The sequence below is a fragment of the Bos javanicus genome, chromosome 6 (assembly GCF_032452875.1).
Source record: "Bos javanicus breed banteng chromosome 6, ARS-OSU_banteng_1.0, whole genome shotgun sequence".
NCBI lineage: Eukaryota > Metazoa > Chordata > Mammalia > Artiodactyla > Bovidae > Bos > Bos javanicus.
Window position 1 is genome coordinate 29,646,951 of NC_083873.1, and position 27,068 is coordinate 29,674,018.

Consider the following 27,068-nt stretch of genomic DNA (forward strand, 5'->3'; position numbering starts at 1 on the left):
TTGGAAGACCCCAGGCCCGAGGCTGGAAGGCAGAGGAGATAGCCTCGAGCAAAGAGAGAGAGTCCTCCTCCCTGGATGACAGGGGTCATTTCCAGCACAGGATGAAAGAGTGAATAGGACCAAGGTGAGCTGCATAAAAGCTGGTGAGAGATGGGATTTTTTAAAACACCAGGCAGCACAGTACTTGAGGGCTTGTCTTTTGAGCTTCAATGTATGTGAGGCTCTGAACACCTGCTGGTTTGTTCGTGGTGCCTGGGGAGCCCTGAGTCCATGTGGCAGAAGCCTGGGCGTGGGTCTCCTGCTGCACAGCTCAGTCTTCCATGCTCGGTCTAGCGCCCTCCCTGCAGAGTGTGCAGTGAGAGTCCCTCTCCACGGAGTCATAGAGCCAAACCAAACCAAACTGAAGCCTCCTGGCATGCAAGGCTGGCTGCTGCTCCATTTGCCACCCTTTGTGCTCTTGGCCTGCATGGAAATCTTAGTAATATCCCCACGAGAGCTATGTCCACCTGCCCAGGTGCCAGGCATTGCCCCCAGGCCCCTTGGCAGCAGTGACTACAGCCAGTTCAGGCCTCTGCACTTCCATCTAGAATAAAGAATGTGTGGACCACTCACATCCAGACAGTACCAAGAAAGAAGCAAGACAAAATGAAGCAAAGCCTTGATCTAACCTCCTCCAACCTTCTTTTCCAGAAGAGATTTTAATGTGTTATGTGGGATTTACGTTGCAGCATGTGTTTCTTCCTTCCTGTGCTGTGTGCTCAGTCACTCGGTCGTCTCCGACTCTTTGCGATCCCATAGACTGTAGCCCACCAGGCTTCTCAGTCCATGGGATTTTTCAGGCAAGGATATTGGAGTGGGCTGCCATTTCCTCCTCCAGGGAATCTTCATGACCCAGGGATTGAACCTTCATCTCTTGCATTGGCAGGCAGATTCTTTACAACTGAGCCACTTGGGAAGCCCATAAAGATTTCTAAGAAAAGGAGAGGAGAGATATGAGGATCACTGGAGAGAAAACAGGGAGAGAGAGAGAAGCTAAAGGCTGGGTAACCCACAAATTGGATTGGATTCCTGAGAAACTGGAGGTTAAAACAGGCGCCTTCAAGGAAGGAGGCTCAGCTTAGAGCAGTGGTGTGAGAGAGGAGGCTACACCTTGAGCAGGACGGGGATCTGAGCACAGGTGTTGGGAAGACAAGAGTGAGCGCTGGGTGTGAGGGCAAAGCCAGGGTCCCAGCTCCTCACACAGTTCCTGGTCCAAAGTCACCACTTTGCCCTAAGATCGAGACTTACCACATTCCTGAGTGTGTACTTCCAGGTGAGGGTAGGCAGCGGTATCCCGGAGGCTCTCGTGTGCACTGGCCGTGAGGCTGATGCTTGGCCCACTGCAAAGGACCCACAGGAGGAGGAGGAGGGACTGCAGCAGCAGGGAGGCAGGCAGGTCCAGCCCAGGAGTGAGGCAGAGTGAAGAGCTGTGGCCTTAAGGACATCGAGGTTAGGAGTTGTAGGACTCCTCCCCCACACCTTCATGGGGGCAGATCCTATCTGCAAAGAGCCAGGGAGAGCTGGTTACAGGCCAGAGGGGCTCCCTTCATACGCACAGACCTTTAAAACAGCTTGGATTTATTGTGGCTCTTAAGTGGCCCAGAATAATGGCTTAGCATGGATAATGTCTTGGTTTAATTGGTTATTGTGAAAGCTGATAGTTTCTAGCGTGGAATCCCTTGTCTCTGCCTTTCAAACAATCCCTCCCAGGCTCCCTGAATCAATACAGCCGTCACGTGGGGCTGGCGAGGAGCCTGCTTTGGGATGGCCACCACACTGGGAAGCAGCTGTCCCACGGGACTGCCCAGATCCCTGGGTTCCGGCTGCCTGCAGCACGGGGTTCATGTGAGTGTTCCTGTGGAAGGACGGGCTAGAGACTTTCTGTTGCCAACTGACCCCTGCGAGAGTCTCTCCCGGTTAAGTTGGAGGGGTGGAGACGGAACTGACAAAGGCGAGCAGAAAGTGACCCCTTTTACAGAAGCAGAGCCCCAACAAGGCCCTGAGGTGGGGATGCTGCTAGAATGGAGGACGGCCTTTGCAGAGGAAGGTGACATTTATATCTCTAAGAAAAACGAGCCTAGATGATCCTAATTCCCGTTACGGCATTTCTTTCCAAGGTCACGATATTTCTCTTAAGTCTTCCTAAATCTTTTGACCTTAAACATATTTCGCTCCTGTCCTTTTTTAAGGTGTGTGGAATATCCTAACCTTTAGGACCCCAAAGCAGCCTGGACCTGGAAGAAGCTGTCTTAGAATTTAGCACACTGTGTTGGGGTTACATGTCTATATGTCGGTCTTCCTCCAGCCAAGGTTCGTGAGTGTGGTTTGCGGCCGGGACAGAGGCTCACTTGTCTGTGTGTCCCAGAGCCTGGCGTGGTTCCTGGCAGGCATACTGAATGAATGCTCCCAGGAAGGATTGAATGCTCCTCATTCATACGAAGAGGAAAGCATGCTCCTCTAAAACTGTATCTTATTGATTCACATATCTTGTTACTTTTATGGTCTCTTACTTCTCCGATATCATACATATAATAACCAAAATGATTTCATGCGGAAGGAATTCAGAGAATCAAGCTTTTTAAAATATAAATTGTATTCGTATTAAATAGGATCAGATAAAAAAAATATCTGAAACTCTGACAGTTAAACCATAACAGTATGGAACAAAACCCTGATTAGCCTATCCGCTGGGCTTGCCTCTTCTGTTTTCTGACATAACATTTATATATGGGAATTGCTGTAGGTGGCAAATCATTTCTGTCTCATGTGTAGCTTTAGACGATTTTATTTTTCAAGAAGCTGTTTTATTAATTGATTATATCTTTAATTCACACTTTCATACTTTTCATTTGCACTTTGGTTATTTTCTTCTCCTTTATTTTGTGTTTTTTTGAAGTTGCACAACCTGGGTATGATGATACCAGTTGCTACTTTTCAGAAAGTGAAAAGTGAAAGTGAAGGTCACTCAGTCGTGTCCAGCTCTTTGTGACACCATGGACTATATGGTCCATGGAATTCTCCAGGCCAGAATACTGGAGTGGGTAGCTGTTTCTTCTCCAGCCAAAAAAAATGTCAACTTTAAGTTTGGTAAGGATTCATCTTACTGAATCATCTACTCCTGGGCTGATTTCTCCCAGAGTACTGGTGGAGGGACAGCTGCCCCCACCAGCAGTCTCCAAAATGGGCTTCTCAGCCCCAGGCCAGTGAGACTTTGGGCACAAAAATAGACAATATGGGGACTTCTGTGTCTATTCATCTCAGCTCATCCTTTTAACTTTAGATATATTTTACAACATATTAACATACTGATATATTAACATAAGTATTATATATAATTTGTAAAGAAACATAAAATGCATGCTTAATGTTTTGACTGATGGTGTATGCAGTCAAAGATGTTCAGAAACCTTGCTCCAAACATGGATGTGTCCTGGTGGGCAGTTCACCTCTCACCAGGGCTCCTGTTCAACTGAACAGGGCAGAATAGGCAGGTTCCTCTCAGCTCTGGGTAGCAGCTTTGTGTCACTCCTGGTTAGTGGAGAGGTGGAGAAATTAACAGTGTGGAGAGAGTGTGTTCTCTGGCACCATATTCTTTAAAATGGCAATTTACCTAGTGCTTCTTCTCAAAAGAGGGCTTGAGCCAAGCCAGTCTCTCCTCACTGGGAGAGCGCTTTACCTTGAGATTCAAGGTCAATGCTGAACAAGCCAAGGACTGAGCTTTGTCCTTGGGCTGCCTCCTACTCAGACCCTGCAGTCACAATGTGGTGCTGTATTAGATTTATTGACCTCAAGGTCATGACCAATAGGCAGTCTAGGTTTTTTTTTTTTTTTTACCAGTGGTCCTCCCTGCCAAGAAAGCTGATCATGTTCTCCATCTCCTCTGACAGTCCGTGTGGATTGTAGGAATGGGGTGTGGATTATACATTGTTGGGTACAATTACCTCCTGGAATACAATGCATCTTCTTCTAGACATCCCAGGGAGATAATTTGGACATAATGAAGATCTATAGTAATCAGATAATTACTATCGATTGCTCTTTAGATGTCTTGATGAGGTAATTAGGGTGTACTGGAAAGAAGCTAAAACTGATTGATTGGCATGACCGTAATCTCAAAGATTTCTAATTATGTTGCTTTTCTTCTAATGGCTTATAAACAAACATCATTTTAGCTTTAGAATTTGTCAGGTGCCAGGTTCACTGGGAACGTCAGCCTTCTCTATTATGCTAACTAGACACCGAACATGATCAACATAAGCTCATTATGCCTTCCTGCTGCAGCAGAAGAAACTGCAGTTAACTCTCACTTTTCTTATGCATCTTCATTTCCACATGGCCAGATTCCTGTTGAGGAATGGCGTGTGAAGTGTGGTGGGAGGGTGTTCCGTGGGGAGTGTGTGTGACTCTGGACTGAGCCAATCTGGAGCCCTACAGGGAACCCTTCGAGCCTGCCGCACAGCAGAGCCAGGGCACAGTGACACAGGAAGTCTGTCGGGGGGCTGCCTGCTCAGGCTCCTGTCACAAGTAATAGCTGCTCATCAGCCACCAAGGTTGAGTATGTTCAACACTGATGCTCTCAAGCAGCTAGCCCCCGCCCATCTGTGTCAATGTGCTATTACTTCATCTCTTCCATTACACACTAATTAGAGGAGTCCCTGCCTGAGACCACATTCCACATTCCCCTAACATTCCCTGCTGTAACATACCTTATAGCACCTTTCAGCAGCTTGCGTTGTGCAGGATAGTGACCTGACTCAAAGATGATGGATGTTAAGGACCACTAAAGGAGCAGTTTGAGATGAGCTGTTTGCATCTAATCAATGATGTGGGTAAGCTCTGCACTTACTGGACTGTAGTTTCCACTGTGACCATCTATCTGTGCAGGAATAGGTTCCCTATATGTGTGTGTGCCATGGGGCCTGACTGATTTCCTGAATTATCAAACTCCAGCTTTCAGATGAAATCTCACCAACGAAGAAAATCGGATTTTGTTTTTATATTGCTATAAAATTATTACCTGAACCCAGAAAAAAGGCCATAAATGCCTTTGTATTTGCGCTACTAAAACAGTTAAAGCTTGAGGGGAACAAAATGCACAGGGATGGTTCTGGCGCAGAAGAGACTCAGGATATTTTATTCATTGATAACTTATGGTTTGCTGATGTTTGGATAATTGCAGCTGTAGTTGGAAGTGCTTCATTTACTCCCATTAATGAGCTTGAGGAGTGGAAGTAGATATAGAATTTATGTTGATGTTACATATTTATGGCATAAGAAAAGTTACATAGCAAATTTTTTAATCAGCCATGGGTCTTGAAAAATGAGGTGACTTTTTAAAAAAACTTAATCTGAGTGACTATTTAGATCAATATTTGGTGCTGGAAAATCCTCCTGATCTGTATACTTTTCTCTAATAGAATATTTAATGAGCCTGTTTTAATTTTTTGATACTTAGGAATTGTGTAATGGATAATTTTAAACAGAAATTGTCTTTCTGTAGGTAAGGAAGCTAAAAAAAGATAGGAAAGTATGCCCAAAACACATTCCAGATTTTTACTTGTTGGCTGGTGTTAACCAATCCAAGATGTGGTTTGTTTTCTAGTTATTTGACCTTTTCCCTGAAAGTTCATTGAAAATCTACTTTATCTGTTTATATTTCTGCCTGTTTTTTCTTTTATTGGGAGTTCTCCCCATCTGGGGCCCTGATCGTTATTTCCCTGTATTTGATTAAATATCCCATTTGTCTGTTGGGAACTGCAGACTGTACTGAGTGTGCTGCACAAGTGTGCTATGGCTTGCTGACAGTCCATGGTCCATAGAGACCAGTCACATGCAAACTGGCCAGAGCCTCTGTTGGAGGGTCTCCAGGCTGGAGGATGAGGTCCTGGGGACAGAATGAGGAAGATGCCACGGAGTGATGCCCGTCCATCATTTGCTTTTGGTTTGGGGCATGTCATTGCAGGAAGTTTTGCAGCTCGAGCGACAGATGGGAGGACAGCTCCTAGAAGAACCTAAGGCTCTTCACTTTAAAGGCAGCACCCACAACCTGCGCCTATCCATTCACGATATTGCCCATTCCCTCTGGAAGAGCAAGTTACTGGCCAAATATCAGGTAAGGTTACCAAGATGAACTGAAGGCTTGAAGACATCTCCAAGAAAGAGAACTGGAATGATTTAGACAGAAGATATTCCATTCCTTGAAAGTAATCTTAACTTCGGTACTCCTCCAAAATAGTTTGGGGTTATTTAGGATTTTTGAAAAATCCTCTAGATGTACTAGAGGAAATGCTCTTTTCTCAATTCTTTCAGGTAAGTGTACTATCATTGTTTTACTTTCAATAAATAGACTTCAAGTCCATCATTTCTATTTATTTTCAGAGTAACGTTAACACTGAGTTGATAAATTAGCCTCAAAAGCATTCATAGGAGAAAGAGAACATTGGTATCCCACATGACACAGATTAGGCTTCAGGCTGGCTAAGAGAGTGCCTTTACGTTAAAAACTTAGAGGAAACATCATCTTGGAAACTTGGAATAGCAAGTAAAAATAAAACCTGGCCAGGATTTTATTAAATACTAGCATCAGAATACTGGTCCCCTCTGTATATAGCCGTATGAGGGGAAAGTAAGACTCTCTAGAGGTTTCTCACCTCCGCCTCCATCAGCCAGCCCGGGCTCTCAGGAGGCTGCAATGGGCTCCCTAGTCTCAGACCCAGTCCTGGGAGTCACAGACACACTTAGATAAGCAGCACACCCTTGTCTACATGCGTGCACATCCCGTCCCCCATCCGGGGCTGCATCTGCACTGGCTGTGATTTCCTGATGGAAGTCCATGAACGCACTAGAAGGGATAAAGGGAAGATTTGCAGCTGCATCCTTACTCTCAGATGTCTGGTACTTACATATAAATTGTGGGGGAAAAGCCTACTAGTTCACTAACAGTCTTGAGCTTTGATGGGGGCACATGCCAGACTCTTCTGTGTAAGTCAGTCCTTGATTGAGAGACTGGCTTTGACTTGCTCATTAAATCTATTCCTTCCTTTTCCTCTCTTCTCTGATTTTGCAACTGCCATAAATCTTCCCCCTTAATGAACAGTTTTTTTTTTGCAACTGTAAAGGAAAATACTGTTTTAATAATAATAATGATACTTCAAGCTAACTGGCTGAGTTCTCACCATCTGCCAGACTCTCATGTACTTTGATGAATGTCATTTAACCCCCTTCATGCAGGTTTTTCTTTTGCTTATGCACAGGCTTTCGCAGATGAGGAAACAGAAAAGGTTAAGCAGCTTGCCCCGAATCACCAAGTAAACAAGGGGAAGGCATCTCATTTGTATTTAATTTGGCTCCAAGCCTCTGCTCTTAACCAACATGGTCTCCCATTGTGTGTCAACCTTTTTTTCTTTTATTGAAAAAAAGATTCTAGGATGGGCTCTGTGAGGTGATCTAGATTCATAGGAAAGTATGCCTGTTAGAGGCTTGGTGATTTTTAGGCCAAGAGCTTTCATGTGGCAGCTAATCAAGCCTCCAGTTTGCAACTTGTAGTGAATCCTGGCTTTCCTCGTCCTGTGGAGGGCATGGGCATGAAAGGGAACTGGGTCAGTGCATCGCCCTTTAGACTTCTTTGCTTTCCTCCGTGGTACCCTGGCAGGGAGTTCTTTTCATGGGCAGTGATTGGAGGGGAGTGGGCTTTATTTGGGGAATTGTCTAAACCTTAAAAAAAAAAAAAAACAACACAATGGATTTTTTATAAATGACAGAAGTGGCAGGCTGGTTAGGTGTATGGGTTCTGGGGCCAAGTCCCTGGCTTTGGACCTCAGCTCTGCCACTTACTAGCTATGGGACTTTGGGTGAGTTATGTAAACATCTCTGGTCCTCAGTCTTTCCATCTGAAAAGGGAGTTGGAATATATTCATGCACAGACCCACAGTGAGGAGTAAAGAAGGCACCGCAATTCACATGTGCGGGACCGAGAGCACCGGGTCCCTCATTTGTGGTTCCCCCTTTTCTGTGCTTCAGGAAATTCCATTCTACCATGTCTGGAGTGGGTCTCAGAGAAACCTCCACTGCACGTTCACTCTGGAAAGATTCAGCCTGAACACAGTGGAGCTGGTCTGCAAACTGTGTGTGCGGCAAGTGGAGGGAGAAGGGCAGATCTTCCAGCTGAACTGCACCGTGTCTGAGGTAAGAGGCGCCCGCGGCGCTCACAAGCGAGAAGCACAAAGCATCTCAGTGCGACCTGGGGGAGTCCTGGGGGGCCGGCTCGTTCACAAGACAGTGCTTTTAATGAACACAGGGAGGTACCGATACACGAAAGTGCAGTAGAGGCTCCTTTTCAAAAAACAAGACTTTTCTAGTTCGTGACATGCATTTAAGGACTTCTTACACACATCTGAACTTCAGCCATAAGGATTAACTCGTGTGCACAAACAGTAACTTTCCCAAAGCACCCCCACTGTCCCTGTTCCCCTGGATCCACTGACGCTCTTCCTGTCGGTTCTGCTGCTTTCTTCCGGATGCACCTGCCTTTGCCCAGCTGTCCGCCGCCCACCGCCTCCTTTCCTTTCTTCTCCATGTTGAAAGGAGAAAGCTCAGGGTGTGCTTGCTGTCTTATACCTCACCCTCCAAACAGAAGAAGAGATGCCCCTCTCCCCAGTGTGACAGAGTCCAGAAAGAGAAGGTAAACCAGGCATCTCCTCCAGCGGCCCTCTCTCCATCTTTCCTCGCTGTGATCATCACGCGCTTCAGGTGGGACTTTTTACAATGTCTGTATCTCAGAAATAACAATCATTGCTGCTATTTAAAACTTCCCTGGGTGGAAAGAAGGGGTGCTCATGACCTTCCTGGTTACCTGGGACCTCAGGGTTTGGAGTTAGAACAGTGGAAACCCTTCAGGCCGAAGGCACGAGAGAGGACCAGACGAAAGGAAGGGGCAGCCCCTTCTGGGGTCTGCAGAACGGGGCTTGGTGCTGCTTCGTGAGCCACAGCACGGAACTGCTATCTTTTAGAACTACGGTATCTGATTTAAAAGACCCCTCTCCCTTGCCGGCTCATGCGCGGTGACGAACAACATGTCACCTCATGTTCGGGGTGTCTCTCTCTGTGTGTCGTATTCAAGAACGGTCTTCCTTAGCAAACCGAGGGGGGAAGCGCATTGGCCCCGCCGCATCCTCCTTTCCCACAGCCCTCTGAGCTGCGGTCATCATTTCCTCCCGCAGTTTCATGAGACTTTTGACTCATAAACAACTTCAGTCACAGACCTCGGTGACATTCATAAGGCATGATCTCGGTGTCAGGGCGCCATGGCAACCGCCCAGCCTTCTGACAGGCCGGCCTATCGCCTGGGCCCAGAGCACCACTCCTGCTGGCTCGGGAGGGTGTTTTCACTTTCCAGGCCCAGCAGGTCTGCAAAGTTCAATAACCACCCAGCTCCAGGGACAACAAAGGCTGCGGAATTTTGGAGCGGGGTGAGGAGGTCTGCGCCTTTGATGCTTGCTTTCTGTTCAGCCTGAGCATCGGCTGTGTGATGAAAAGGTGGATCAGCTGCGGCCGCAAATGAAAGGGCGCCGTGCAGGGCTCTACTCCCGCTGAGGAGACAGTGTCGCCTAGTGTGATCACAGTTTAAGGACTTTCTTTCTTGTGCCAACAGAGAGGAAAGATGGTTTCTTTTGCAACCCGGTGGCTGTCAGCTCCGAGAGGCCCACCCTTCAAGTCCCCTCAGAGGCCTGTGACAGACAAGCACAGTGAACAGGGGTGGGGGAGTGTGTGTGCAGAAAGGCCCCAAGTCAGGTGACTTTGGGGATTAGGGGGCGCACGGCTGCTTTTCCTTCTGGGTCACTGAGTCCCACCGCTGCTGTTAGCATCTGAATGCTGTGCAAGCGGGCTGGTACTGACGTTGGGAGCCAGCCTGTACACTGGGGAACAATTGGCTCTGGAGTGCCCTAAGCCCTGGATCCTCATCAAAAGCTCGAGGTGGGGTCCCCTGTGACTGACAAGCCATAACCAACCAGAGAAAGGGCTCCATGGGTGGTGTCTGTCTGCTGGATGGGGCTCCCCCCTAGGGTCACATGACAAGTTGGCGGGTGGGCTGGGGTTGCAGTTCCAGTGTCCCATGTCCCAAGAAGGAGCTGACTTTCTAGGACTGTGCCGCTCCCCCCGTGCTCCTTTCTAAAGCCACTCAGCCCTCGGGCCTCTCCAGCCAGGTGGAGGACCTGCTGACCCCCAGGGAGACCCAGCTGTCCTGGACATAGACCAAGGTGATGACAGGAGCTGGATGGTTGTTCCTCTCTGGGTGCCTCGGCCAGCGATTCCTTCCTTACCTAGAGATAAAGTTTAAGAATGAAAATGCCTGGCAGGGTATGGGGATGAATGAGTGTCAAAATGTAAATGATGGTAAGAGGGTTCTTAGAGGAACCAGGGAAGTAAGAAAGGGGAAGGTGCCCACCAAGAGAGAAAAAAGTAAAAGAGGAATTTCAGTCTCTTCAGGACTTATAATGTCTTTGTTTTTATAGTTAAAACTGTTGACCCACAGCACTTCTGTGCACACCGAGAACAGTGTCAGCATCCAAAGCTTCACTCTGCTACAGCCATCCTATTTACCTCTTCTGTTTTCTATAATCTGTTCAAAAGGACGCTTGGGGAAATCTAGTTTTTCTAAGTGACTTCCCGAAGAGTCAGAATACAGGAGTGGAAAGTTACTTCTCCTGTGGACTGTTGAAATGTAGGCCATAGCAGCTGTTTGGTTAATGGTGAAAAATCATATGTTTAAGAGAATCGTAACGTCAAAGGCAGATGGTACCAATATCATAAACAATTATTGTAATAAGCGTTATGTGAGAGTAAACTCTTTCACCTGGAAGTAAAGGAAGAAATAATAGCAACAGAAATTAGTAGGTGAAATTTAAATGTAAATGTATGTATTTTCTTTTATCTCCAAGGCTGTTGTCAGCCATCTGATAAGAGAGACAAGATGATGCCCTTTGGGGCTTCTTATTTTGTCCACACAGAAATAAACAGGATGGCGATGCAGGGTTTGAAGGCCCACGTAAAGTGCTGATGGTTCCTTATTCACCAGGAGAAGGGGAACCGGGCGGATGTGCACACACCTTCCTGAGAGCCGGGCCTCCCTCTCCTTGCCCTTCACCTTCAGTACTGAACAGTGAGAAGGGCCTTGCCTTTAGCCACAGTTAGTTAGAAGCTCTGTGGAGTGGGTTTCATCCTCTCTCTGTATCAAGAAACATTTTCTCTCATTTCAACAAATATGAATTGAAGAGCTTCCGTATGCAAGGCACTGTCCTGAGCATCATAGGAGTTCTGGGGATGACAAAAACATTCTCATCTCCAAGCAGTTGGGGAAGTCAGAGGAAGTCCTCTGTAAGTACAGCCAAGATTCACAGGGCAGACTGGGTGGAGATCCCAAGCTGTGGGATGCACTATAGGAGGGCTCCCAACAGATAGCTTGGGGTGTTTGCTCAGGAAACATGCTTTCTGGTCTAGGCTTTGAAGGGGTTGGCCTGACAGAGGTTCAGGGAAAGAGCAGAAGAGCTAGCAAAAGTGAGGTCACAGTGTTCATTGTTGCAGTTGTGTCCGACTCTTTGCGACCCCATGGACTGTAACCTGCCAGACTCCTCTGTTCATGGAATTCTCCAGGCAAGAATACTGGAGTGAGGTACCCTGACCCTGGGAAAAATTGAAGGCAGGAGGAGAAGTGGGGGACAGAGATGTTTGGACAGCATCATGTCTCAGTGGACATGAGTTCTCCAGGAGAGAGTGAGGACAGGGAAGCCTGGATTGCTGCAGTCCATGGGGTCGCAAAGAGTCGGACAAGACTGAGCGACTGAACAACAAACACCCTGAAGAAAGGCACTTGGACGAGTGAATGGACCAGTCTGAGGAGAGAGAGTCATGAGAAAGGCAGGGTCAGGTTGCTGGGTGGAGGGAGCACCTGGGGCCTCCAGACCAGCACACCGCCTTACTGCAGGGTTAGGACTTGGGGATGGGTATGGCAGGAAAGCCATTTGATACTTACCAAGAGAAGGCAGATTACCAAATTCAGACTTAGAAAGTAGGGAAAACCACTAGACCATTCAGGTATGACCTAAATCAAATCCCTTATGATTATACAGTGGAAGTGAGAAATAGATTTAAGGGCCTAGATCTGATAGATAGAGTGCCTGATGAACTATGGAATGAGGTTCATGACACTGTACAGGAGACAGGGATCAAGACCATCCCCATGGAAAAGAAATGCAAAAAAGCAAAATAGCTGTCTGAGGAGGCCTTACAAATAGCTGTGAAAAGAACAGAAGCGAAAAGCAAAGCAAAGGAGAAAAGGAAAGACATAAGCATCTGAATGCAGAGTTCCAAAGAATAGCAAGAAGAGATAAGAAAGCCTTCCTCAGGGATCAATGCAAAGAAATAGAGGAAAACAACAGAATAGGAAAGACTAGAGATCTCTTCAAGAAAATTAGAGATACCAAGGGAACATTTCATGCAAACATGGGCTCGATAAAGGACAGAAATGGTATGGACCTAACAGAAGCAGAAGATATTAAGAAGAGGTGGCAAGAATACACAGAAGAACTGTACAAAAAAGATCTTCATGACCCAGATAATCTCGATGGTGTGATCAATGACCTAGAGCCAGACATCCTGGAATGTGAAGTCAAGTGGGCTTTAGAAAGCATCACTACAAACAAAGCTAGTGGAGGTGATGGAATTCCAGTTGAGCTATTTCAAATCCTGAAAGCTGATGCTGTGAAAGTGCTGCACTCAATATGCCAGCAAATTTGGAAAAGTCAGCACTGGCCACAGGACTGGAAAAGGTCAGTTTTCATTCCAATCCCAAACAAAGGCAATGCCAAAGAATGCTCAAACTACTGCACAATTGCACTCATCTCACACGCTAGTAAAGTAATGCTCAAAATTCTCCAAGCCAGGCTTCTGCAATACGTGAACCGTGAACTTCCAGATGTTCAAGCTGGTTTTAGAAAAGGTAGAGGAACCAGAGATCAAATTGCCAACATCCGCTGGATCATGGAAAAAGCAAGAGAGTTCCAAAAAAACATCTATTTCTGCTTTATTGACTATGCCAAAGCCTTTGACTGTGTGGATCACAATAAACTGGAAAATTCTGAAAGAGATGGGAATACCAAACCACCTGATCTGCCTCTTGAGAAATCTGTATGCAGGTCAGGAAGCAACAGTTAGACTGGTTCCAAATAGGAAAGGAGTATGTCAAGGCTGTATATTGTCACCCTGCTTATTTAACTTATATGCAGAGTACATCATGAGAAACGCTGGACTGGAAGAAGCACAAGCTGGAATCTAGATTGCTGGGAGAAATATCAATCACCTCAGATATGCAGATGACACCACCCTTATGGCAGAAAGTGAAGAGGAACTAAAAAGCCTCTTGATGAAAGTGAAAGAGGAGAGTGAAAAAGTTGGCTTAAAGCTCAACATTCAGAAAACGAAGATCATGGCATCCGGTCCCATCACTTCATGGGAAATAGATGGGGAAACAGTGAACACAGTGTCAGACTTTATTTTTTGGGCTCCAAAACCACTGGAGATGGTGACTGCAGCCATGAAATTAAAAGACGCTTACTCCTTGGAAGCAAAGTTATGAGCAACCTAGATAGCATATTGAAAAGCAGAGACATTACTTTGCCAACAAAGGTCCGTCTAGTCAAGGTTATGGTTTTTCCTGTGGTCATGTATGGATGTGAGAGTTGGACTGTGAAGATGGCTGAGCACAGAAGAATTGGTGCTTTTGAACTGTGGTGTTGGAGAAGACTCTTGAGGGTCCCTTGGACTGCAAGGAGATCCAACCAGTCCATTCTGAAGGAGATCAGCCCCGGGATTTCTTTGGAAGGAATGATGCTAAAGCTGAAACTCCAGTACTTTGGCCACCTCATGCGAAGAGTTGACTCATTGGAAAAGACTCTGATGCTGGGAGGGATTGGGGGCAGGAGGAGAAGGGGACGCCAGAGGATGAGATGGCTGGATGGCATCACTGACTCAATGGACATGAGTCTGAGTGAACTCCGGGAGTTGGTGATGGACAGGGAGGCCTGGCGTGCTGTGATTCATGGGGTTGCAAAGAGTCGGACACGACTGAGTGACTGAACTGAACTGAACTGAACTGAAGAGAAGGCAGGAAAATGTCAGTGCTGGGCTTTAGGGAGATGAGTGTGGCAGAAGGGAGATCATAGGTAAGAAGCAGGGAGCTGGTGTGGCCACCAATGAGAACATCTGAGGCTGTGAGTCAGCACTCCATGGCCAGCCAGGGACAGTTCGGCTGGGTTTCCACCTAGACCCCAATGTCATGGTCCAAACAAGACGTACGGAGGACCCAAAGTGGGCCGTAGCCCTAAGGTGTAAGTTCTCTACACCTCTGCCCCAACCTCTATTTATACCTAATAGAAGTGTTGGCCACTTGTGTGTGAACATTCCTACCATAAATCCACTGAAAAGCACCAACGTGTGCCTTCGCCCTCTCTTCTGGTCCCCTTGGTTTAAGTACTATGCCTTCAAGGTCCCCTGAAAACAGCTCTGTGCCCGGTGCAAGGAATGATCTTCAGGATTCAGGGACTCCAGCTCCCATTTGTTGCCTCTGTTTCACACCAGTCCCCTGAGTCCGGGTATGTGTTGGAGGTTAACATAAAGGAGCCAGTACAATCCTCGGAGACTGAGTTTGCCAAGCTCTGGGTTTTGAGGCCAAAGACTGTGATCATAGTCAACACTGTTGTGTGTTCTACGTTAAAAAAAAATTTTTTTTTTTTGGTTCTAACATGCCCTCCAAAGGCCCTGACAGACCCCGTGTGGTGCGATGCACAAGCCTCACAGTGAGTCCTGGCTGCTGATCCAGGGCCACGGAGCAGGCCACCCCAGGATGCACCCTGGGGCCCCACAGTGCAGGAGCAGCAGGGTTTGGGAGGTTCTGCATGGCAGGGGCACTGACCTCTGGGTGGAGCACCTCGCCAGACCCCGAGACTTCCTGATGGCTGGAGCTGCATGTGGGTGCTTTATCCTCCGGCAGCTAATTATCTTCACCTCAGTTACCTGCTTGGAAAAAGAGAGAGATGACATTTAAAGTAGATTAAGTGGATTTTCTTTTATTACTTTAATAGTTCCCAGGCAACATTTGCTTTTGCTTTTCCAACCAGCAGAAGTGATCAGAAAATGATTAGAGTTTCTCCTGCAGATGAAATTCCGATTTTACATTTATGCTGTTTTATGAGCTGAAACTATCTTAAAAGCCAATCTATGGTTTTCTCTACTAAAATTAGATTTTTTTTTAAGTTAAGGGTGTATAGCAATTGGAGGATTCTGTTAGCAGTTTGCCCTAAGGCAGTATACTGCGTTCACCATTTTCTTTTAAAAGATTAGTCTTAATTTGACATCATTTAGAGGAGAGCTATGTTCCATTTCATTCAAAAGCAGAATCAAGCCATCTTCTACAGAGGTCAGAGGGAGAAGTTCCTCGAGCATTTGCCCAGGGCATTCCCCTTAGGGTCAGACAGTCTCTAGAATCTCTAGACATTCCCTGGCTCATCCTGGAGAAATTCTAGTAGAAAAGCTGTTACTGAGTTACACACGAGGTCTCCGGCTAGCCCAGTCCTGAAGGAAGACCCATAAATCCCAGGCTGTGCAAAGTCAGCTCACAACATACTTCTTCCTCTAAGCCAGGTTATAGAGAATCACAACTTGCAGCCAGAAAGAAGTCATTCTCAGTAAGGAGAATAATAGCACCCATTCTCCTCTTATCTTTTCAAACGAGGCATTATGTTGACTGGGTCAATAAGGATTGCTTTTGTCTTCAGAAATAATGCTGTGTTGTTGCCCTGCCTGAACCACAGGAACCTACTGGCATGGATCTGCCACTTCTGGACCCAGCGAGCACCATCACCACCATGACGGGCCCCAGCGCTTTCAGCATCCCGCCCCCGATCCGGCAGAAGCTCTGTAGCAGCCTGGATGCCCCGCAGACCAGGGGTCACGACTGGAGGATGCTGGCCCATAAGCTCAACCTGGACAGGTGGGTATGACCAGGCTTCAAGCCTGGTTCCTGTCAGACACAGGGCTTCAGGACTGATAACTGTTAGAGCAACATTCTTTTTTGTCTTTCCATCTGCACATTTACTTGCTTTTCATTCTGCCAACATGTATTAAGTTCCTACCTTGTCTCTTGCACCATGGTGTTGCAGATACATGGTTGAGAGACATCCTGGGCTTCTCTGACTTTTCTAAGCATCGGGTTTTATGATCTACTTCGAAAGGCTGATGGGCTAAATCCCCCTAAATGATATAGCCATTCACTAATTATTGTTCCTCACCTCCTGTTGAAGCAGGACCTAATGCTGGATGGGTAATTAACATGCTAAACACAGCAGTGCTGTTATGAAGAGACCTCAGGAGCCTCTTCTCTTTAGAACTTTGCCATCACTACCAAGCAAAACCCCAGGCCTGACCTGTCAAAGATGATCAGAGGCTGGGCTGGAAAGAAAACATAAGCCTCTTGATTTCCTGTTCAGGATGTGACCCATAGACATCTTGTCTCTTAAATTATCTTATTCAGAGTTGAGGTTAACAAAGTTAAGCATCACGTCTCCTGTCTGGGGCTGACCTAATTAAACATGAGCTAGTTATTCAGGACAGCTCACTGCAAGCCCCAGTTTCTCAAGGGGGACCAGGATACTTATAGAAATGCAGAAACAAAAAGGTTTCGTCAACACCGAAAAGAAAACAGACCCATAAATCACACCGTTCAGCCCTTTTTCCCATTACCAATTACAGGTACTTGAATTACTTTGCCACCAAATCAAGTCCAACTGGTGTCATCCTGGATCTCTGGGAAGCACAGAACTTCCCAGATGGAAACCTGAGCGTGCTGGCAGCTGTCTTAGAGGAAATGGGAAGACATGAAACAGTAGTGTCATTAGCAGAAGGGCAGTACTGACCCAGGCTGGGGCTGAAGTGCAGGAGGAGAGCCCAGGGGCTCACAGCTGAGGAGGAAACCCGTCTGGACCAGTGAGCCCCACAGGCAAGACTGCAGCGGGAGAGAGAAGGCAGACACAGCCACCGATGTCCACGCCCACTCTACTCGGACACCGCCACAGGAGTTCAGAACAGTTGTACAAATGTGTATCTTGAATTTAGAAATCAACCTAATTTTCCTCTTAGTTGGGCTGTATGCTGTGTGGTACAGGATCTTACAGTTTCCTAGGAAACGCTTTTTATTGCTATCCAGATATATGGATAAACTTTCTTAACAAACCCAATTTCTACAAACGTTGTTTACATCAAATTGGACAGGGATGCAGACACTGTCCATGGCTCGTTCTATTTTTGTTTAAATCATTTGAAGTTGAAGCTGTGGACGGTTTGCTGTGTCTCTTTCAGATTAGTAATTTACAGAGAAATCACAAGAGTTTTCCTACAAATTGTGTGCATCAAGTGTCTCAGATAATCCTCCCATCAGTGTTCTCTTTCTAGAACTTGTAGAACCAGTGTTACTGTTTGTATCAGGGAAGTGGAGAATCTAAGCATAAAGGAGAAATAGATAAGACTTCTTATTCCTTGAGGGCACTGTCTCATGCCCTCGGGAATAAAGCTGTATCATCACAGGGAAGACATTGATTCATGTTCAACAACACAAGAATTTCTTCACAACTTGTGTGTTGGTAATATGCAACTTGAAGTGTTTTGGTTTTTTTAAAAGGTATTATCATCATCATCATTATTATTATTGATGAGTATTTACAAGTATTCTAGTAAAAGGATTTACTTTTACCTTGTTTTTGTTAGCAGTACTGTTAGTATTTAGGTATCGACCTGACCTGGGCACCTTCTCATAACAAGGTGGATGTGGTCACCAGTTTAATTAAGCAGGCATCCCTTGCTTCCTTGACATTTTTATCTTTCTTCACTCATTCTGCCTGAGAAGGTGGTAAATGCGTACCGACTTTGTCAGTCTGTTCTTTGAGCTTGCTCAGGCAGGGGCTTTGTCCCCCAAGTATTGTCACGGGACATGCTCTCGATTCAAGCTCACGCAGTATTGTGGTCATGCAGCCCCACATGCCTTTGGTGGGTCCTCTGTCTACCATGGAGGCAGTGTGATTGAAGGAACAGCCTCTGAGCTGGAGATCAGGAAACCAGTTCTCATTCTGGGTTTGTCATTGTCATCTGTGCTCCCTGGGGAGAGTCATTTACCCTCACTGGACCTCAGGTTTCCTCACCTGTAAAATGAAGGGGTGGATTAGATCGGCTCAAGGTCCTAAAACGTTTGACTTCCCACTGTGATGCCTCCAGCCTCCTTCATCAGTCTGAAGACCACAATGGACGCTGACCTGGATCATTTAACAATTCAACCTGTCTTTCGCCCAGGCTACATTATGCCTTCCAAATAGTTCTGACTTGGAAGATAATTATTCTGACCTGTAACATATTTGTTATGCTTTCAAGTCCCGTCTTCGCGTCATTGCATCATGCTGTTCACCCAGAGATGGCATCCCCTTATCACTCTCTTTCCTCTCTTGGGACCAGTTGCCTTCCTGACTAGTTGCAAATTATGTTCTATTATTGTCTTGGTCAAAAATTTTTTAATTAAAAAAATTTTTTAACTGAAAAATAGTCAGTCAACGGACTACTTTGTGTAAACGATGATATTTCTTTAGGACCATACAGGCTCTTCGTTTTAACACAGGGGCTCAATTCTTTCAGCGGGTGGGGGGTAAAGAGTCAACAGTCCAGGAGCCAAACCGAGACTGAACAAGCACCCCTGCATATGAATCGGCACTTTCAAAGCACGGCTGTGGTTTACCTTGGGGCTAGAGGTATCCAAGTTACTGAATGGATTTGAATTAGAAATAATCTTACCCTTTTCCCCTTCTTTCCATATGCATTTCCTCACCTGTTTGGGTAATTTGTTGATATTCCCAGGTTCTTCTATCCTCATCACTGAGAAACTGTTGATACCTTGGTAGGGAGCCTTTTCTTATCTTCTGTTTTAGATACATGAAGATTATTCCATCATCTGTCTCTCTCAGACCACACCCTGTACCGTACATAAAAATACATGACACTTGCTGTGAAAGGTAAGATTGCACTAACAAGTTCAGTGTATCATGCTTATACCAATATATCTTTGACCAAAAGATAGTAAAATTGTACTCTACATAAAAAAAAAAACAATTTTTAAAAAGGGGGAAGCAGAAAAAGAGCTATGGTGCATTGCTGCATCTTAAAATGACTTCTCAAGATCACTCACCATTGCTGGTTTGGGGGGCTGTCATCTCTGGAAGGCAAGAATTAGAAATCTGATGCCTAATGAAAAATAGAAAGGAGCAAATATGTAGTAGCCAGATAATTTCAAAACTGACTTTTAAAAAGTCATCAACACAGAACTACAGAAGGCAGCAGGAGTTGTATTTTCAAAGCCACTGGCTTCACTTGAAGTGCGTCCTGGTATTTGGTTCTGCATCTTAGCGCCAGAAAGGGGAAAGGCGGTTAACTCCTTACAAGTGAGGTACTTGTCTGTCATAGACCCCCATCATGTTCCCTGTCAGGGGAGCAAACTTCCATATGTATAGCACGCCATTTACATCAAATAATGTACACAGCAAATTCTGATTTCCTTCTTTTGGGGAGTCAAGTAATAGCTGTTAAATTGCTCTCAAACTCAGAAGGCCTAGGCTCAACAGTTCAGTATATAGGGAGCAACTTCATGAGCCATCCTGTAACATGCCCTCCCTTTCATTCCTAGGGCTTCCCTGTAGGTTGAGAGCAAAAACCAGTTTACTTCATCTGGAAGGGAAAAAAAAAAAAAACTCTCACTTGTGCATGGTGCCATCTAGTGGTAGATAACACTACCTGCCCCAAGTTTAATAGGAAATCTCAGGAGGAGTTTTTGACAGTGCGAATGGATGCCTGTAGCATGTATAGCATCTTTATGACCGACATGCAGAAATTTTCACATCAGACAAGACATTTCTTATTCTCACTTTTTTTTTCCGCTTACATTACCCACATCAAAACTTACATGTCATTATGGGCCTGGTTGCTTCCCCGGTGGCTCAGATGGTAAGACAGTCTGCTTTCAATGCATGAGACCCGGGTTCGATCCCTGGGTTGGGAAGATCCCCTGGAGAAGGAAATGGCACCCCACTCCAGTACTCTTCCCTGGAAAATCCCATGGACAGAGGAGCCTCGTAGGCTACAGTCCATGGGGTCGCAAACAGTCGGACACGACTGAGCGACTTCGCATTTCATGAGCCTAGTACGTTTGTTTCTGACTCCATACGCATCTCAAATTGTGTTTTGACATCTCAAATTGGTGTCACAGAAATAATAGAAACACATAAAAATCTGTACAAAACAGCTTTTGAAGATTTGTCATTATTATTTATATTTTTCACTAGGCTTCATGTGTTTTAAAACTTACTTTTAGTTCTCTGATATTTATTTTGGAAGACATAGATCAGTCGCTCAGTCATGTCCGACTCTTTGCGACCCCATGAATCGCAGCACGCCAGGCCTCCCTGTCCAGCACCAACTCCCGGAGTTCACTCAGACTCAACGTCCATCGAGTCAGTGATGCCATCCAGCCATCTCATCCTCTGGCGTCCCCTTCTCCTCCTGCCCTCAATCCCTCCCAGCATCAGAGTCTTTTCCAATGAGTCAACTCTTCGCATGAGGTGGCCAAAGTACCGGAATTTCAGCTTTAGCATCATTCCTTCCAAAGAAATCCCAGGGCTGATCTCCTTTAGAATGGACTGGTTGGTTCTCCTTGCAGTTCAAGGGACTCTCAAGAGTCTTCTCCAACACCACAGTTCAAAAGCATCAATTCTTCGCGCTCAGCCTTCTTCACAGTCCAACTCTCACATCCATACATGACCACAGGAAAAACCAGAGCCTTGACTAGACATAAGCAGCATCCAATTGGAAATAAGTTTTATATATGCAAATACTACATCTAATGAAGTGAAAATTGTTGTGGTTGTTAATCAAGGAGAAGAAACTAGCTTCCTTCTGAATTTGGGGATCTAAAGGCAGATGTTTCATCCTATTTTCATTTTCCTCTCACTAAATCACATTTCCTTAATGTGCTCTGGAAGGAATAGAAGTTAGATTCAGAATATTGATAACTGGGCACAAGGCGTCAGCAAACTGTAACACCAAGGTGCTCACAGCCAAGAGCCTTTCATAAACAGCATGAACAGCAGTGTGGACACGCACCTCAGTTACCCAGGAGAACTCCATCTTCATGGAAGCAATGTAAGCTCTTCCAAGGCAAGTCAGTGTTTGGGGTGAGATGTCCTTTGGTATACTGAATAACCATCTTGGAGCCATCTTGGGCTTCCCAGGTGGCTCAGTGGTAAAGAATCTACCTACCAAGCAGGAGATGCAGGTTCGATCCCTGGGTTGGAAAGATCCCCAGGAGAAGGAAATGGCAACCCACTGTAGGATTCTTGCCTGGGAAATCCCATGGACAGAGGAGCCTGGCAGGCTGCAGTCCATGCGGTTACAGTCAGACACAACTTAACAACTAAACTACAACAACAATGGGTATTAGTAATTTAATGCTATCATAGGCCCAATCAGAAAGAACTGAATGAAATGGCAGATAAAAGACACCTATGACAAAGGACAATAGTTGAAAAAATGAATTACCCTGATAATATTTAGACAACATGTAGCTCCAACCCTTTATACTGATACATACCACTATTTTGTGGGGCTACCCTGGTGGCTCAAATGGTAAAGAATCTGCCTGCAATGTAGGAGACCTGGGTTCAATCCCTGGGTTGGGACGATCCCCTGGAGAAGGGAATGGCTACCCACTCCAGTATTCTTGCCTGAAGAATTCCATGGACAGAGGAGCCAGGCGGGCTACAGTTCATGGGGTCACAAAGAGTCAGACATGACTAAGCAACTAATACTTTCACTATTATTTTGTAGATTTTAATCTCCCAACTTTCAGATAGTAGAACCATTCGTTAGGAAGAAGTCATGGAGACTGAGTTCAGGACACTCTGGAAACTATACAGTCAGTAACACTTTTTAGGGGTGTAAGCAAGATATTTTAAACACTGCAAGAGTAGAATTGAGATTTTATTTACCTTCTTCTGGAGAGGCACAGACAAGGCTCTGGCTCATGTATCTTGAGGTGTGTCTCTGCTGGGAACACAGCAGTGCGCTCCTGGTCCACGTCTGCCTCTGTCTCTCTCATGGATGTTTGAGGCAGGAAGCAGTAGTTGATCACCATCTGCTCAGGGTTCACTGCCTTTGCCACTACAAGGTCTGTACGTGAGGTCAAGTGCATAAAAATACTGACCTTCCAGAGAGTATAAAATAGGTAGAAAAAGTTTCCTTATCTAGTCTTCAGACTTCAGGTTGAACAGGAGCTATGGGTCTTGCTGACTTCTGGACAAGTTATCAATCTTGCACAGAGACCCCAGTCCAAGTCTGAGGCCAATGACAGGAAGGATGCCTGTGGACACAGCCAAGTGAAACTGGGTTTGATCCATCTGCTTTGAGAGCAGAGGCGCTTTTGTGAGGCAGAATGCCATCATGCCATCCCTCAAAATCAATTATTTGTAAAGATGATAATGGTCAATGAGCATTAGAATTTATGGAACCAATAAGGAAAATATTTTTATGACTGATAATCTCAAGGTAATAAAACGTTGTTTTATACCTTTTGAGTGCCTCACAGGACCAACGATTACACTTTGCCTTTTTGGTTTTTTGTATTTTTTTAAACTTTACTGAGCTAATGTTGGCTGAAATCCTTAGAACTTTGCCTCTGTGCAATCAAGTGCTATTTCTTTACCCTAAGAAATCTATTTGTATAATCTCTGGCTGTAATGATTATTTTGAGAAAGTTCCTTTGCATCTCAAATGATTTTTTTATGGAATCAGACATAAGGGGAATAAATACATTGTAAGCATTAATAATTTAAGCCTGTGTCTATACAGGTTAAGCCAATGGAGTCATAAATATTTCCATAATTCATGCCTGAAACCAATTTGTGAAAATAGGGAGATGGCCTTATATGTCACTGGGTGTGTTTGCTCTACATACCAACAATTAACTTCCTGATGCTTTAGTCTTATCAGCCCTGTGATTGCCCCATTTTTGGAAATCCTGCTCTAAAAATCTGTCTTCAGAAGAGTTCATGGCTCTCAGCTTTTTCAGTGGCCCTGTCACCTGCCTGAATTGATCTACAGGTGGAATATTAATGGGCTCATGCATCCAGACATAACATACACGCCTGGCTATATTTCAGCATGGTCAAGGAAAGTGCTGCCAGGACAGACAGACAGGAACTCCATAAATGCACTGCAAAACAAAACCAACCAATACAGAAGCTATTTCCCAGCCAGCCATATACTTCAGACTTTTACTTACTACAGAGAACTGTCCGGAGATGATCTGGGATTCTGCAGAGTGTCAGGAGTCTTGACCCACCAGCTGCTGAGAAGGGAAAAAGGAAGGTGGCCTGAGATAAGGTCAGCTGCCCACGAGACAAAGCATCTGCTACGGTGTACGTCAGCCTCCACACCTGCCATTTCAGACTGTGCCTCAGCAAAAGTCTAAGCTGCTGAAGCTGTAACACTTCAGGGTCTTTTAGCCAATATGTTTAAGTCCTATGTGCCAATCTTAAATTCCAAAGTCTCCTGGACTTGGCAGTATCAGAGCAGCTACTGAAGATGATGGCACCAGCCAGGGTGGAATACCCTCGGTACTGAGTTCAGAAGGTGAATCCTGGGCAATTATTGCTGATCAGCAGCCTAAGCATTGATAAACCCTGACCTCTGAAGGTCAGCACTGTCGTGAGGCAACATCCAAGAACTGTGACCTGAAACATGTCCCAGATGCCAAACCTGATTGAGCAAAAGAGCAAGAAATCCACAGCCAGCGCAAAACACCTCACCCTTTTATAGTTAGGTGACGCCTATAAATGAGGGTGAATAAATTCTAACACATACTCCTCCTGGCCTTGAAAAAGCAGGAGGACAGCAGTCAGAACAAGCTGAGGTGCGACCTGCATCCTCCCCTTTGGTAGTGTGACCCTCACCCTCCCAACAGGATGCACTCAGCCCCGTTGCAGGGAAGAGCATCCCTCCATGTGTGTGTGTGTGTGTGCTGTGTATCACGGTGATGTACGTGTTCACTGAGTTTATGTTAACCTGTCACACACTGGTGACCTTCTCTTCATTCTTTCTAAAGAAGACAACCAATGTTTATCAGAGAAAACTCCCCAGCGGTCTGTGCGATAGAGACGTGTCACCCACCTGCTAGTCCCGGGGGACAGTTCAACTGCGGAAACGGCACAGTAAGGTTTTGTGCTGTGTTATCCTTCTTTTCTCAAACACAATGACACCACCTTAGCTTTTCAGATATGGAACACTTCTTTGGCTGTTTCAGAGTTCCCTCTTGCTGTATCTTCTATGCAATTCCTTTTCTAGAAACCCCCTGCAGAGGCGGGCTCTCTGGGGTCCCATCCGAGTCGCCATGCGCTGGAAGCGAGGGATGCTAGCCCTGGCTGCCTCTCTCCATTTCCCTGCAGTTCTTTGGTTTGTAAATTTGCCTGCATCTATCCTGTCAGCCAACATGTACAAAATGCAAGAAAGAATTTTTAAACAGGTAATAAATTATATTTATAAGCAACAGAGTGTGCTGCCTCACTTATTCCTTCACGGAGCCCTCCTCTGTGTGAAGAGTCACCCAGTGTTTCTTCAATAGCATGGAAGAGCACTTAGACCCTGCACAGACGGTAACCACAGCCTCCCTCAGGCCAGGATGAGGCTATGGAACAATGCTTCTCAAGCCTCTGTGCACAATGGTGTCACTTGAGCAGCTTTACAAAATGACTGCCTGGATCTCACCCTCAGAGAACCTGAATTCACAGGTCTGGGGTGTAGACTTGGCCTTGGGAGTATTATTATAAGTTCCCAGGTGATATCAGTGAGCAGTTACGGCAGGGACCAGGTCTGGGTACTGTGGGTCAGAGGCCCTGGAGAGTTGGGAAGAAAGTGAACGAAGGCCAGACCCTCATATAGTCCATTTTAGATGAATTCTACACATGGAGAACAGACTCATGGTTGCCAAGGGGGAGCAGGGATGCGAGAGGGATGGATTGGAAGTTTGGGATTAGCACATGCGAACTAATGTATGTAGGATGGATTAACAGCAGGATCCTACCATATAGCACAGGGAACTACGTTCAACATGAAACTACCAGCAGAAATTAACACAGCATTAAAAGTCAAGTATACTTCAATAAAATTAAAAAAATAAAAGCCTGCAAAGAGCCACACTGTATATGTGTGCTAAATCACTCAGTCGTGTCCGACTCTTTGAGACCCCATGGACTGTAGCCCGCCAGGGTCCTCTGTCTGTGGAATTTTCCAGGCAAGAACACTGGAGTGGGTTGCCATTTCCTCCTCCAGGGGATCGTCCTGACCCAGGGATCGAGCCCCAGTCTCCTGCGTCTCCTGCACTGCAGGCAGATTCTTTACCACTGAGCCATCTGGAAAGCAACAGATACATTAGTAGGTACAAAATGAAAAGGGAGGATGCCCAGAGCTAGAGCAAACACCAGGCCGACCTGCTCAACTTGTGGAGGACGGCAGGCCACTCCCTCCGAGTGATGAGCGTGAGAGGTGCTCCAAGTGTGCAGGGGACTCTGAGGCAGCCTCTTCCAGATGAGGGAGCTGCTCTGAGAGGGGAGGCTCCTGCCCATTCCTGCCCCTCAGCCTTGGCCGCCAGAGCCCATGAGTAACGGGACCTGTCCTGACAGTACTGTCCTTTGACTTAAGACCATGCAAGACTGCGGTCACAAAACCAGCTGTGGGTCAGAGCTAAGGAAGTGGTGGCACTGGAGTCCAGGTAAACTAGAGTCCTGGTAAAAACAGAAGGGAGAAGTGGGGCTGTGGCTGAGAAGTTAGCACCATTTAAAGAATGAAAACTCCATAAAGAATGAAATGGCACTTCGCAAAGACAGTATACAGTGGCACAGGCTCAGCCCATGACCATCCCTCGAGCCCTGCTTTGGCGCTTTGGTGGCTGGGGCTGCTGTTGGGAAAACTGCAGCCAGCAAAATGCACATACATTTTCCGAGTTGGGGAGGAGGGCTACCTGAGCCCCTCTCTGTATTGGTGTCACTGGAAAGTTCTAGCATGTGGCCCAGGAAAAGAACCAGAGTTCCCTATCAGCCCCAGAGTTCCCTACAGCCAATTAATAGCACAACCTGGGGAGGCAGTGCTTCATAGGAACAAAAGTCCTGAGAGCAGGCTCACCTGTGCTCTGCTGCAGGGACGGGAAGGAACCACCAAGCATGCAACTTAAAAGTGGCCCAGGCAAGCGAAGATGCTGTTCACCTCAGCTGGGGTTTGCCATCTCTGACTTTGAATCCAGGAAAGCCCACAGCATCCAAGAGTGGGGTGCAGACAGGGTGGGAGAGGGTGTCCCCATTGCAGACTCTGGCTAGTTTCACACGTTGCCAGCTTTACATCCTGCAAAATTAACGTCCGTGAGGAAAAGCAGTATTTATGAGCACCTGCTGTGTGCCTGGAGTGGAGCCACACAGACTTCCCATGTCCACCTCATCTGTTTCTCCTCAGAGCCCCATGAGGTGGGGCTCAATTTATAGGGAAGAAGTCTGGGGCTCAGACTATATGCTTCTGTGAAACTGAGATGATGAAAACCATGCACGTGACTGAAATCCATCTGAATCCCCATGTTGGGGTGAACTCTCCTGGCATTAGTGCAGCTGACTCAGCACAGCCAGTCACACACCGTGGAGCCCCTGGGAACTGAGGTGCAAGCCCGCCTGTGCTCCTGGTGCCCCAACGACTCTGGGTCTCCTCTCTCTGGATCCAGTCTCCACTGTGAAAGTAGAAAGTGAAAGTTGCTCAATCACGTTCGACTCTTTGCAACCCCATGGACTGTAGCCCATCAGGTTCCTCTATCCACGGAATTCTCCAGGCAAAAATACTACGGAGTGGGTTGCCATTCC

The 27,068-nt window shown here is 46.2% G+C and overlaps 1 protein-coding gene and 1 long non-coding RNA gene across 3 annotated transcripts in view; one reads left to right on the top strand and one right to left on the bottom strand.

Annotated features, from left to right (window-relative positions):
- Window positions 1-19,236, top strand: part of UNC5C (unc-5 netrin receptor C) — a 426,113-nt gene extending 406,877 nt beyond the window's left edge. For both annotated transcript variants that reach the window (XM_061419608.1, XM_061419609.1), the window contains 4 exons: window positions 6,002-6,151; window positions 8,059-8,223; window positions 15,903-16,081; window positions 16,840-19,236. In XM_061419608.1, the coding sequence (XP_061275592.1) occupies window positions 6,002-6,151; window positions 8,059-8,223; window positions 15,903-16,081; window positions 16,840-17,002 (657 nt within the window). In that variant the 3' untranslated portion in view covers window positions 17,003-19,236. The remainder of the gene's footprint in view (window positions 1-6,001; window positions 6,152-8,058; window positions 8,224-15,902; window positions 16,082-16,839) is intronic.
- Window positions 15,139-20,351, bottom strand: LOC133249353 (uncharacterized). Its single transcript, XR_009736917.1, has 3 exons — window positions 19,313-20,351; window positions 18,956-19,099; window positions 15,139-18,281 (listed from the first exon to the last, which is right to left on the bottom strand). It is a non-coding gene; the product is annotated as an uncharacterized LOC133249353 (long non-coding RNA).
- Between the last annotated feature and the right edge of the window lie 6,717 nt (window positions 20,352-27,068).